The sequence below is a fragment of the Xiphophorus maculatus genome, chromosome 12 (assembly GCF_002775205.1).
Source record: "Xiphophorus maculatus strain JP 163 A chromosome 12, X_maculatus-5.0-male, whole genome shotgun sequence".
NCBI classification, from domain to species: Eukaryota; Metazoa; Chordata; class Actinopteri; order Cyprinodontiformes; family Poeciliidae; genus Xiphophorus; species Xiphophorus maculatus.
This window is the reverse complement of record NC_036454.1, coordinates 1,243,690-1,255,806: the sequence shown is the minus strand read 5'-3', so window position 1 is coordinate 1,255,806 and position 12,117 is coordinate 1,243,690. Positions and strand designations below refer to the sequence as shown.

General features: G+C 47.5%; 1 protein-coding gene across 2 annotated transcripts; it reads right to left on the bottom strand.

The window, feature by feature from the left end:
• Positions 1 to 75: 75 nt before the first annotated feature.
• phf19 (PHD finger protein 19) lies at positions 76 to 11,848 on the bottom strand. 2 transcript variants are annotated; one of them, XM_014475073.2, is made up of 14 exons: positions 11,620 to 11,848; positions 10,932 to 11,115; positions 10,771 to 10,852; positions 10,489 to 10,602; positions 10,291 to 10,388; positions 10,066 to 10,214; positions 9,897 to 9,992; positions 1,949 to 2,138; positions 1,809 to 1,876; positions 1,546 to 1,686; positions 1,298 to 1,358; positions 1,131 to 1,210; positions 1,000 to 1,068; positions 76 to 923 (listed from the first exon to the last, which is right to left on the bottom strand). In XM_014475073.2, the coding sequence occupies exons 2-14, from the start codon at positions 11,112 to 11,114 to the stop codon at positions 617 to 619; spliced, it is 1,638 nt and encodes a 545-aa protein (XP_014330559.1). In that variant the 5' UTR covers position 11,115; positions 11,620 to 11,848; the 3' UTR covers positions 76 to 616. The 2 variants fall into 2 exon arrangements, with proteins under 2 accessions (XP_014330559.1, XP_023198908.1); XM_023343140.1 differs by having other exon boundaries at positions 1,000 to 1,065.
• Positions 11,849 to 12,117: the final 269 nt, after the last annotated feature.

Here is a 12,117-nt window from a genome sequence, read left to right as displayed (position 1 = left end):
ACTCTCACTGCCTGACCCAAAACCAGAACCAGAACCAGAACTCTTCACATAAACCCACACAGACACAGCAACAGGTCAAAGGTCAGATAACTTTATTGTGAATGGTTGAACCGTCACATGATCAAAACAGCCGTCCACCAGGCCAATAGGAGCGGGGCGTGGTTACCATGGCAGCATTAAAGTGACAGAGTGACAGTTTAACATCTCAGATTTTGCTAGCATTCCTCATTCACATCAATGGGCATCGTTAGCTTGGAGCTAACTGTTGCTGATGATCAGCTGGGTGTTTGCATAGATTCTGATTGGCCCACAGTGCAACACAGAGAGACTCGGACCAATCAGACTTCAGTAACAGCAAAGGGGCGGGGCTTGTAAACATGCAACCCAGGTGCTTCTGTTTAACAGCTAGGGGGCGTTGTAGATACAACTCTGTTTAACAGATAAGAAGCTGTGGAGGAGAGCTCCACCTAGAGTCAGAAGGAGGAACTAGAGTCTTTGGTTGACTAGAACACCTGGTGGGCTAAATACTGCCTGTAAAGGTCACAGGTCGGCTCTGACTCGTCCCCTGGACAGGAGAGGACCAATCAGGTCAGAGCTCCTCCCACACCTGGGCCTCCTAATAAGGTGTTGACCCCTCCCACTCCAGCAGGTACTGGACCGTCCCTTGACGTGTGACCCGGCGGGCCAGAACCTGGTACCGCTCACCGTTGGTCAGCCGGCCTGCTGCGCCAAAGTACGAGGAGATGGAGGAGTGAAGGATGGAGGAGTCGGAGGTGATGTGGGCGGAGTCAGACAGGAAGCAGGAAGGCTCAGAGGCCAAGTGGGCGGGGTCATCAGACGGCTCATCCCACACCTCGCTGCGATTGGCCCACTGGCTGTAGCTGTTGCTAGGCAACTTCCTCTTCCTGCTGCCCACTCTGCTCCTGCAGAGAGATGTCAGGTCAGCCCAGGTGTTAGCCCGGCTGTTCCCCGGTAACCGGCCGCAGGCGAGAGGGTTACCTGCAGCGGGAGGAGCCGGATCCGGATCCAGATCCGGAGTCCCGGTCGACACTGAAGCTCCGGGAGCTGCTGAGGAGGAAGAGGGTGAGCGCCACAGAGGAAGATCTGACCTTTGACCTGCCGCAGCTCACCTCTGGCGACTCCGCAGCTCATCCAGTGAGAAGTCAAAGATGGTGGCCATCTTGGAGGTCCAGCTGCAGCTCAGCTCGCTCTGCAATGACATACAGGTGAGGTTGGACCGGACCGGAGCGGACCAGGTTGACCCGACCTAAAAACCACAGAAGAAGAAGAGGCTTACGGTGGGAATGGCGTCCTCAAGCAACCACTTGGACTTCTTCTTCTTCCTCTCAGCCAGAACACTGGAGCCAACACAGAACCCATCAGAACCCTGCTGGTTCCGTCCAGCAGACAGGCTGCTTTCAGAACCAACAACAAGAAACCAGCCGGGTTTTGGTCCTCAGGACCCGACCCAGATGCATCCGGGCATCCTCGGATTCCTGCAGAACCGTCTGGACCTGGGAGAAACCTGGGGACAGCAGAACTCACCTGGCAGCGGGCTTCTTGGAGCCCCGCCCAGCGTCGCTCTGAGCGCGCTCAGGAAACAGCTTGGAGGAGGGGCTGGGGGGGACGCGGGTCCTCAGGCAGAAGATGCATTTCCTCTTCTTCATCTCCTTCCCACACAGAAACCTGGAGACAAACGTCCACACGTCTCAGAGTCCAACCCACCAGAGGACACGTGCCCAGAACCAGGCCCAAAACTGGAGGTGACCCGGTTCTGGACACGGGTGCACTCGGACTCGGCTGCTTACTTGCTCTTGTATTTGTTGAGGGCGTCCAGCAGGTGCTGCCCCCTTTCTGCTGGAGGACTGTTGGACAGCTGAGGACACAGAGACAGGAGGAGTCAGGGACGGTCCGTCTGGGTCGGAACCAGGTGGAGCGGTTCCGTTACCTTTCCCAGCTGCAGATGGTCCCAGTTAGCAGAGACGAAGGCCAGAATCTCGTCCAGCTCAAAGTATTTCTTCTTGCTGCTGATGGACAGGTTGTAGAGCGCCAAGTGGACGACGTCCACCCAGCGCAGAGACAGGCGGCGCACGTACTCACTTCCTCTGTTACACACGGCGCACAGGAACAGATAGAACCTGGAGAACAAGCAGAACCATCAGAACCAATGGAACCACTGGACGCAGAGGTGTAGGTAGAACCTGGATTAGAACCGCTCTGGGTGAAGGTGGCCATGTTGGATTCATGTTAATGTGTTTTTTATCCATGCAACTTCTTCCTCTTATCCGGGGTCGGGTCGCAGGGTCAGCAGCCTCAGTAGAGGCCCAGACTTTCCTTTCTCAGCCCCTCCAGGGGAATCCCAAGGCGTTCCCAGCAGAGGAACATCGTACCTCCAGGGTGTCCTGGAGGTAGAGGTGGCAGATGCCCGAGCCACCTCTACTGGCTCCTCTCGACATGAAGGAGCAGCAGCTCTACTCCGAGTCCCTCCCAGATGACTGAGCTTCTCTCTCTAAGGGAGAGCCCAACGGAGAAAACTCATTTTGTATCCGTGACCTCGTTCTTTTGGTCATGACCCAGAGCTCGTGATCATGAGCTTTGGGTAGGAACATAGATCAACCGGTAAATTGAGAGCTTTGCTTTTTGACTCAGCTCTCTCCTCACCATGATAGACTGGTGCAGCTACCGCTTCCCTGCAGACACGGCACCAATCTGCCTGTCCATCTCCCGCTCCATTTTTGCCCTCATTTGTGACCAAAATCCCAAAACACTTAAACTCCTCCACTTAGGATAGGACGTTTTCCCCAACCTGGAGAATTCACTCTATCATTTTCTGGCTCTAGACCATGGCCTTGGTTTCGGAGGCACTGATCCTCATCCCGGCTGCTTCACATCACCTCGGTCTGCCAATCCAAGTGAACTGCCCTGGATGTCCATTGCAGAATCCCCCTGTGAAGGCCATGGACTACATCAGGAAGACCATCCCGCTGCAACAACTGGAACTGAAATGTAAGCGAAGCTGTAAATGCTAATATGGCGCAACTAGGATCAGTAGATCTGAACTCTGAAATATTGTGTCTTAAGTTGCTCAAATGCTAACTGTGATTATGTTCGGCAATGTCCCTTTTCTAAAGTGGTGCGTTTCGTTGATAGGTGCCTAACACTGTCACTTCTAACCTTGTTACATTACGAAGTCATAATTAGATCTTCTTCACGCAGTATTGCATTAATGTTACTAGGCCTGTCGCGATAAACGATAAATCGATTAATCGTAAGATAAATTAAAACTATCGGCGTCATTTCAATTATCGGCATTATCGTCTCTTCTGACCTTTTTCTCTTTCTGTTGATGACACCGAATGAAAAAAGGCTCAACTCCGGTGCTCTCCACTGACCTCTGACCTCATTTCCTCAGTGTAAAGCCCAGCGCAGAGACACGATCTTAGAGCTGTCGGCCGATTGTCGGTCCATTTTTAAAACCTGACAGGCCACACATTAGCCGACAGAAATCCTAGGTATAACGGTTCGATCGGGTTTGTTCCTGCCGTGTGGTGTCCAACAATGGGCACAAAATAATGGCTACAAGTCCAGTTAACTAATTTTAAAACCAGGCATTAATCAGTGCTTTACTACAATCTACCTGCAATGCATGTGGCTAGTGTCAGAGTAAAGTCCTGACTGAATGAAAATCATTAGAACCTATTTACGTCACGTTAACGAAGAACAGCTGAAAAGTTACCGGGTTTATCAACTGTAGCAGCAATTTCGCTCCAACTCCTCCTCTTGTCATTTCTATATTCTTTGCATGTTGAATAAACATTAATGTTGTTTGGACTTCGGGTTGCGCCGTGTCAGCTGTTTGGGATTCCCCTCCGTAATTTCCCCTCAGAAAACACTGAGGAGAATCCGCGCTTTCTGATTGGCTACCTGTCACATTCAACAGGCTGCGTTAAGCTCCCAGTCGGGGAAAAACCTCTGATTTAGATCGGAGCGGCAACGATGATCTACCATAACACACCACACAATCTTAGAAAGACCAACGATCTAAGATTGTTGTTAGTGTGAACTATTGCATCAGGTAGTCGATGTGCCCGTCTTCTCTATTTAAATCTAATTATTACTGAAGGGCAACATAATATACAGACTTCATAATCTGCACTCTTTTGGTTGAATGCAGTATTTATTTCCACTTTGGCTTTATGTTGTTTAGTTTTTATCAAGTACATTTTTTGTTAATGGAGACTGAGAATCCATTTTGTTTTTGGTTGTTTTGTTTATTTTGTTTATCAGCTCCAGTGTTAAATATTCTTTTGAAAATAAAGTGCATCTATCTTTAGCAGGAAATCACATCATTATTATGTCATTTCCATTAAATCAGTGTAAAAAGGTCTTCAGACAATATTATCGTTTATCGCAATAATTTTTTGAGACAATTAATCGCTCAGCATAATTTGCTATCGTGACAGGCCTAAATGTTACTAATAGATGTTACGTTGTGGTTACAGTAGCCATACTTATTGTCACCTGCAGGAGCCTGAACTTCCACACCGTTCTCCTTTTTGTAGTTTTTCTACACATCCAATTCTCTTTGGGTTGTAGTTGCTGCTGCTTTTTAAGTGGCTAGGGCCTAAAAGCCACTACCTTGCATTATGTTAGCAATGCACACTTGTTGTGTTTTCTGCGTTCTGATCCTTTTGTTCCCCAAGGATCTTATTACATCTAAAAAATGGCGCATTTGAATCGTAGTTTTGACAATATTGTACAGCACAGCATTACTATTTTTATTTTATTTCATCATCTTAGTGTTCAGCTTCCATTTTACTCAGCTAGCCGTCTCTGCCTCCAACACAACTTAACATTACCACATATATTTTTTAAATTAGTTCTGAGTACACAAACCTTAACAAGTAGGAAAAGGGGCATTGCTATATTAATAGGCAAATTAACTTCACTGAAACGTTAGTACATAAGGACAGGGAGGGCAGATTTTTATGGAAGGGATAAATGATGGAACAGCAGTGTCCTTTAGAAATGTATATGGCCCTAATGAAGATGTACCAGGGTTTATTAAGTCAGTTTTCAATATGATTGCAGAATACAGCTCTGGTCTACTGATTATGGGGGGGGGGGGGATTTTAATTGTGTAATGTCAAATATAGATAGGCACCCAGCTTCTCGAACCGCTATATCTAAGATGGGTAAAATGCTTAAAAATATGTCTGTGGAAGCTGGATTAGTGGATGTATGGCGATCCAAATTCCCAAAGGAGACATTTTACTCCAACCGACATGCATCTTACTCACGAATAGATTATGGTTTTACTGCCAAGGCCGAGCTACACAGAGTTGAGGATATCACAATATTGCCCATCACAGTCTCTGACCATGCACCTGTTACTCTCCAGTGGAATATGGGATTGACACCATCATTTAAGCAATGGAGACTTAATGCCTGCCTTCTTAATGACAAGGAATTTGTTGCTTTTGTTAAATCAGACCTAAAAAATTATTTGGACATAAACAATACCCCTGAAACATCTCCTATCATGTTATGGGACTGTGCAAAGGCCTATTTAAGAGGTAGCATCATCTCCTACACGACAGCAAAGAAAAGACAAAAGGCAGCCAAACAGAAATATTTAGAAGATAGAATTCGGGAACTGGATCTCCAACATAAAAAGACTAGAGCGTCCAGGATTCTGAATGATTTGAATACATCACGCAGAGAGCTCCAAGATTTACTTTCAGAAAAGATAGAAGGTAACCTTCGTTTTGCCAAGCAACAGTATTATGAAAATGGAAATAGAGTGAGCAGACTTTTGGCCTTCCGACTTAAAAAACAACAGTCCTCAAACGTAGTTCAAAAGCTGAAATCGGGCAATAAATCCATCTTAAAACCGAAAGATATTGGTTAAACATTTGCAGAATTTTACAAGGTTTTATACCGAGACACTGACACTTGCAGTGATGAGAGTAAGATAGCTGACTACTTACAAAATATAAATATTTCTGAATTATCCGATATTGTAGCTAAACAATTAGATAAGCCAATTCAAGAAGAAGAAATTAAAAACGTTATCTCATCCCTTAAAAATAATAAGAGTCCTGGTCCCGACGGTTTCATAAATGAATTCTATAAATGTTTCATAGACATCGTTACTCCACTTTTATTGGAAGCATACCACTTTTCTTTAGAAACAAAAACAATGGCGCCATCCTGGTCTGATGCCACAATAGTTGTTTTGCATAAAGAAGGTAAGGATCCCACTGACTGTGGGTCATATAGACCATTATCGATGCTTAATGGGGACGTACGCATTCTAACTGGTATTCTGGCGAGACGATTAAATGTCATAATAAATCAAATCATACATCCAGATCAAACCGAATTCATTGTCGGGAGGCACTATGGAAATAATCTGCATCGTTTATTGAATATTATGTCTCACCAAAAAGAAAAGAAAGCTATGACAGCTGTAATATCTTTAGATGCCCAAAAGGCTTTTGATCGCGTGTCATGGAAATACCTTACTGAAACATTAAAGAGATTTAAATTTGGGCCCAAGTTTATAGATTGGATACATACATTATATTCATCCCCACAAGCGGCTGTAAGAGTTAATGGTTTCAGGTCAGCAAGTTTCAAACTGGAGCGCGGATGCAGACAGGGCTGTCCTTTGTCACCTCTTTTGTTTGCAATTAGTATGGAGCCATTAGCCCAGCTTATTAGGGACAATAATGAAATTAAAGGGATTTTGATTGGCACAGAGGAACATAAAATATCTCTTTACGCAGATGATGTACTTCTGTATCTGTCTGATCCTACATCATCAATACCACGTCTGAGGGAAATGATTTCTGTTTATGGACATTTTTCTGGTTATAAAATAAATGTTGATAAGACTGAGGCAATGGATGTCAATAGCAATATTCCACTGGGGGTTAAACAACAGAGCGGCTTCAGGTGGCCAAGGGAGGGCATTAAATACCTAGGCATCAATATTCCTCTCTCATTAAATGATTTGTATCATGCCAATTACAGCAAAACACTGGATATAATTAAAAATGACCTAGAGCGATGGTCAGCATTGCCTTTGTCCCTCCTCGGTCGCATTGAAACTATTTGTATGAATCTGTTACCCAGATTATTGTATTTATTCCAGATGTTACCAGTTATCAAACCAAAGTCCACGTTTGTTGAATTGGATAAAATTATATCAAAATTCATATGGCAAAGCAAGCGCCTTCGCATAAAATATAAAACACTACAAAGAAGTAAGACGGCCTCAATCTTCCTGTTTTGAAATCCTATTTCTGGGCAGCTCAGTTAAAGCCTCTAATTTCATGGATCCAACAGATTCTCAAACAAGATGGCTGAGCATTGAGCAAGCAACGTGCTCAGTACCATTAAAGGTATTAAAGCCATTTTTAGATATTCCAGTAAAGGAACTGCCATTGTGGACTAAAACCACACTTAACATTTGGAACAAAGTGCGAATTTCTTTCAAGCTACTACGAGGTTTATCAATATTAACAAGCATTGGACATATTAAATCTTTCACACCCAATTTCTTAGACAAAAAGTTTTCTAAATGGGCTGAACAGGGGCTTACATTTCTTCATCAGTTGATCGACAGGAACAGCCTTTATGTCATTGGAAGAGTTATGTAGGAAATTTTCATCTCCAGAAAAGTGATTTCTTTTTTGTCTGCATACAAGGAAAGAGTACTAAATCACACACCAATAAGGAACTTGCTAAATCATTTACAAAAAGATAAAAATTTGATAGCAAAGTTATACTGAGTGTTCCTGTCAATTACTCTTAACGAACCACTTGGACAAAACAAAGATGGGAGGCAGAGAGGCCAGAATAATTTCTGACGAAACATGGGAGGAAGTTTGGACTGAGGCACATCGAGTCACAAACTCAAATATGTGGCAGAAATAAAAATGGAAAATTATTAGCAGACATTTCAGGACCCCAGATGTAGTTTCCAAGATGGATCCTAAAGTACCAAGCTTGTGTTGGAGAAACTGTGGCTCAGCGGTCCCCAATCATACACACATTTTTTGGTCATGCCCCAAACTTCAAAACTTTTGGGATGAGGTGTACAGGGCTATAAACCAAATCTTCCCGGAAGTTATACCAAAGGATGTTACAGTTGCGTTACTTGGTATTATACCAGATGGTTTGCAAGGACGGGCCAAAGTATATTTGTTAAATGCCCTTTTTACAGCAGCCCTGAAATGCATTACAATCAGGTGGATGCAGTTGGAGCCACCTGCCTATGACTTATGGGTTCAAAAAGTAATGGACTTATATCAAATGGAAAAGATAACCTACTCCATATAACATCCATAGCCTTAAGGAACTCCGGGCGAATTTCATCCACTCCCTTTGGGCCGCCAGGTCTGACCGGCTTCCTCCCCCACCACCGGAGCCAACTCACCACCAGGTAGTGGTCAGTGGACAGCTCCGCACCTCTCTTCACCCGAGTGTCCAAGACATACGGCCGCAGATCCGATGAAACGACGACAAAGTCGATCATCGAACTGCGGCCTAGGGTGTCCTGGTGCCAAGTGCACATATGGACACCCTTATGCCTGAACATGGTGTTCGATATGGACAATCCATGACGAGCACAGAAGTCCAACAACAGAACACCGCTCGAGTTCAGATCGGGGGGCCGTTCCTCCCAACCACGCCCCTCCAGGTCTCACTGTCATTGCCCACGTGAGCGTTGAAGTCCCCCAGCAGAACAAGGGAGTCCCCAGGAGGGGGTCTCTCCAGTACCCCCTCTAAGGACTCCAAGAAGGGTGGGTAATCTGAACTGCCGTTCGGCCCGTAAGCACAAACAACAGTCAGAACCCGTCCCCTCATCTGTTGGCGAAGGGAGACTACCCTCTCGTTCACTGGAGTAAACACCAACAATAGGCACCAAGATGGGGGCAACAAGTATGCCCACTCCTGCTTGGCGCCTCTCACTGTGGGCAACTCCAGAGTGGAAGTATGTCCAGCCCCTCTCAAGGAGACTGGTTCCAGAACCAGAGCCATGCGTCGAGGTGAGACCGACTATTTCTAGCTGGAACCTCTCAACCTCACACACTAGCTCCGGCTCCTTCCCCACCAGAGAGGTGACATTCCACGTCCCAAGAGCCAGTTTCTGCAACCGAGGATCGGACCGCCAGGGCCCCCGGCCTTGGCCACCACCCATTCCACACTGCACCCCTTTTGCCCCTCCCACAGGGGGTGAGCCCAAGGGAAGCAGGACACATGTCTCCTCTTCGGGCTCCATGGGATAAAGCCCGGCCACCAGGCGCTCACCAACGTGCCCCACTTCCAGACCTGGCTCCAGAGTGGGGCCCCGGTGACCCGCGTCTGGGCGAGGGAACACTGTTTCCATTGATTGTATTCATCACAAGGGGTCTTTGTGCCTCTTATGATGTGTTTTTATATATTTTTTCCTCTTCCTGCTCTGGGTGAAGGCGGCCATGTTTTCCATCTCTCCTCCCTCCCTCTCTGCCCTGCTCTGCTCTCTGTCCTGTCTGGTTAATCTTCTGGACTGTAAATCAAGGATCTGGTCAGCTGATTTCTGAATGTAATGGATGAAATTTTCTCTGAGCAACTGATCAAAGCAGAGCCCTCTGGCCCTGATAGGGCCCATTCTGACCTCAACGGAGCCAATGCAGCTGGAAAGACCATGGATTCCTGGGGAAGTAGCAGACTGTGTGTCTGTCCGTACTGTTGTTTCCGGATGTTGAAGATGTGAACATGACTGGATTTCTGGCAGTTAGCTGCTTACTGGTAAATGATCAAAAGCTGATAGGGTTAGAGGTTGCCTGGCTGTGAGGAAATGAGCCGCTCTATCCAGGTGCCCTCAGGGCCACACTAGGACCCACCTGTCCCCGAACATCATGGCGTCCTGCAGGCTCTGGGTGCAGGCCTCATGGAACCACTGCTGACACCTGAAGCACTGCAGCATCTTCAGGTACCACCTGCAGACACAGCATCATCAGTATCCAGGTAACAGCCAGAACCTGCAGAGAGCTCTCTGATTGGTCGCCTTACTCTCCAGGTCCGCCGCAGTAGCAGTAACAATGCTGCTGATTGGTCCGATGCTGAGAGTCCCAGTTCAGCGCTGCCAGATCGTACGGCAGGACCTGCTTCATCGCCCACAGTGCCTTGGCTATCGGACCCTTCCTCAGGGCGCCCCCCTTCTGAGAGAGAGGGAGAGGGTGGCATTAGAGAGAGGGGAGAGAGACAGTGCCACAGTGGACAGAGGACAGCTGGTACCCGGACAGCCAGAGCGAAGACACAGCGCCTGCAGAACCAGGGACTGAGCTCGGTGGCGCTGCCCTCTACTGGAGGAACGTGGCACAGCTGGTGGAAACCTGAAACAGAGCAGCTGATGTCATAAGGCTGCTGCCCTCTATAGGCCCACATGCTCACTGCAGCCTCACCTAGCTACCAGGACAACTACAGCAGACTCACCAATGCCACACTTTCCACAGATCAGGATGCCATTGTTCGGCTCCGATTGGCTGCCCGAGTTAGGCTCCGCCCCCTGGCACACCGAGCAGCGAGGCTCCTCCCCTGGGATTCCAGCTGCAATGTGACTGGACAGATTTTAGTAGCTGAATGAGACAAACAGCGCCCCCTCTGACCAAAACATGGAACAACATGAGGCACAGCTTTCAGTCAGAACGGTTCCAGACCGGTTCTGGACCCGACTGATGAATGAAGACATGACCTTTGACCCTAGGATCCCCTCACCGTGTTGTATGTCCTTCCAAAGGACCCAGAACTTGGAGTTGTCCTCAAATGTGACGAAGCAGCTCTGCCTTTGAGGGTTCACCTGTCCACCAATCAGAGCATCACACTTAGAGCTCCAGGCCAATCAGAGCAGAGCGCTGACGGTTTGCAGATTAACTCACCCTCTGGATCTTCCCCACGTAGTAGAGACCATCCGACCAACGGCAGAGAACAAACTGACCCTCGCTCAGGTGAGGCTCCGCCCCCTCATCGTCCTCCAGGACCCCGGTGCTGTGGCAAGCCCCGCCCCCTGGACACACCTGAGGCTCCAGACTGCAGAAGGATTCGGTCAGATCCTCAAACATCCTGCAGACAGACAGGTGAGACATCTGAGTCTCCAGGCTGCTGAAGGATTCAGTCAGCTCCCTAAGCGACCGACAGACAGATGAAGAAACAGACAGTTGCTCAGTCTGCGGCTGTGATTCATTCCTGGACTCTCAGGGGGTTTCTGACAGGTCGGAGCATGCGCAGTACATCCTCTGATGATAAACCGTTAACTAACTTGTTAACCACAGAAAGCAGCACACCCTGAGCTGCTATTCGAGTTATGTCTAATAACTCCGGTAATAACTCTATTAATAACTGCGGTAGTAACCCCGGTAACCTAACCCCCAAACCCCGGTAACCCCGGTAACCTATCTCTAACCCGTTACTGCCAGTAGCTGCCGTCTTCCTCTCTGGTTCAGCTCCGGACCCAGTTCTTATCATGGTTCCTACATTCAGACATCTGACACTGAGCTGTTCTGACAAACAAACTGGGTCGGACCGAGCCGGACCGGTGTCAGCCAGCAGAACCCGGCCCGGTCTCACCTCTACTGAAGCGGTCACGGTCTGTCCTCCTCCCGGTCCTCTGCGAGCCGCTCAGGGTCCGGTGGCCGTGAGACAGTCAGGGGTTCGGTACCGGCTCAGAGAGTCTCTGGGTCCGCTCTGTCCTCAGTCTCCGTCTGGTTCTCCTGTCTCTGTTTCGCGGCACTGAACTTCAAACTCTCTCAGCCGCCATTTTTTTCTTTTTCCCGCGAATCACAGCCTGTTCTTTTTATGCTGTCGGCTTGGTCACGTGACCGCATGACCGCGCAGTGGAGTGCTGCGGTAAACGGTCCGGGCTGTGTTTATTTAAATATAATATATTTATTATTACATTTTATATAATAATAAATATATTATTTATTAGGATAAATAATATATTTATAATAACAGTTCTGGATACTGCAAAAAACAGCAAAATCATGATTGTCAAGAGCAAAGAAGACACTAAACTATCTTTCCCTAATTCACCCTGTCTGGCAGCATCCTCCAAGTTACTGGTGA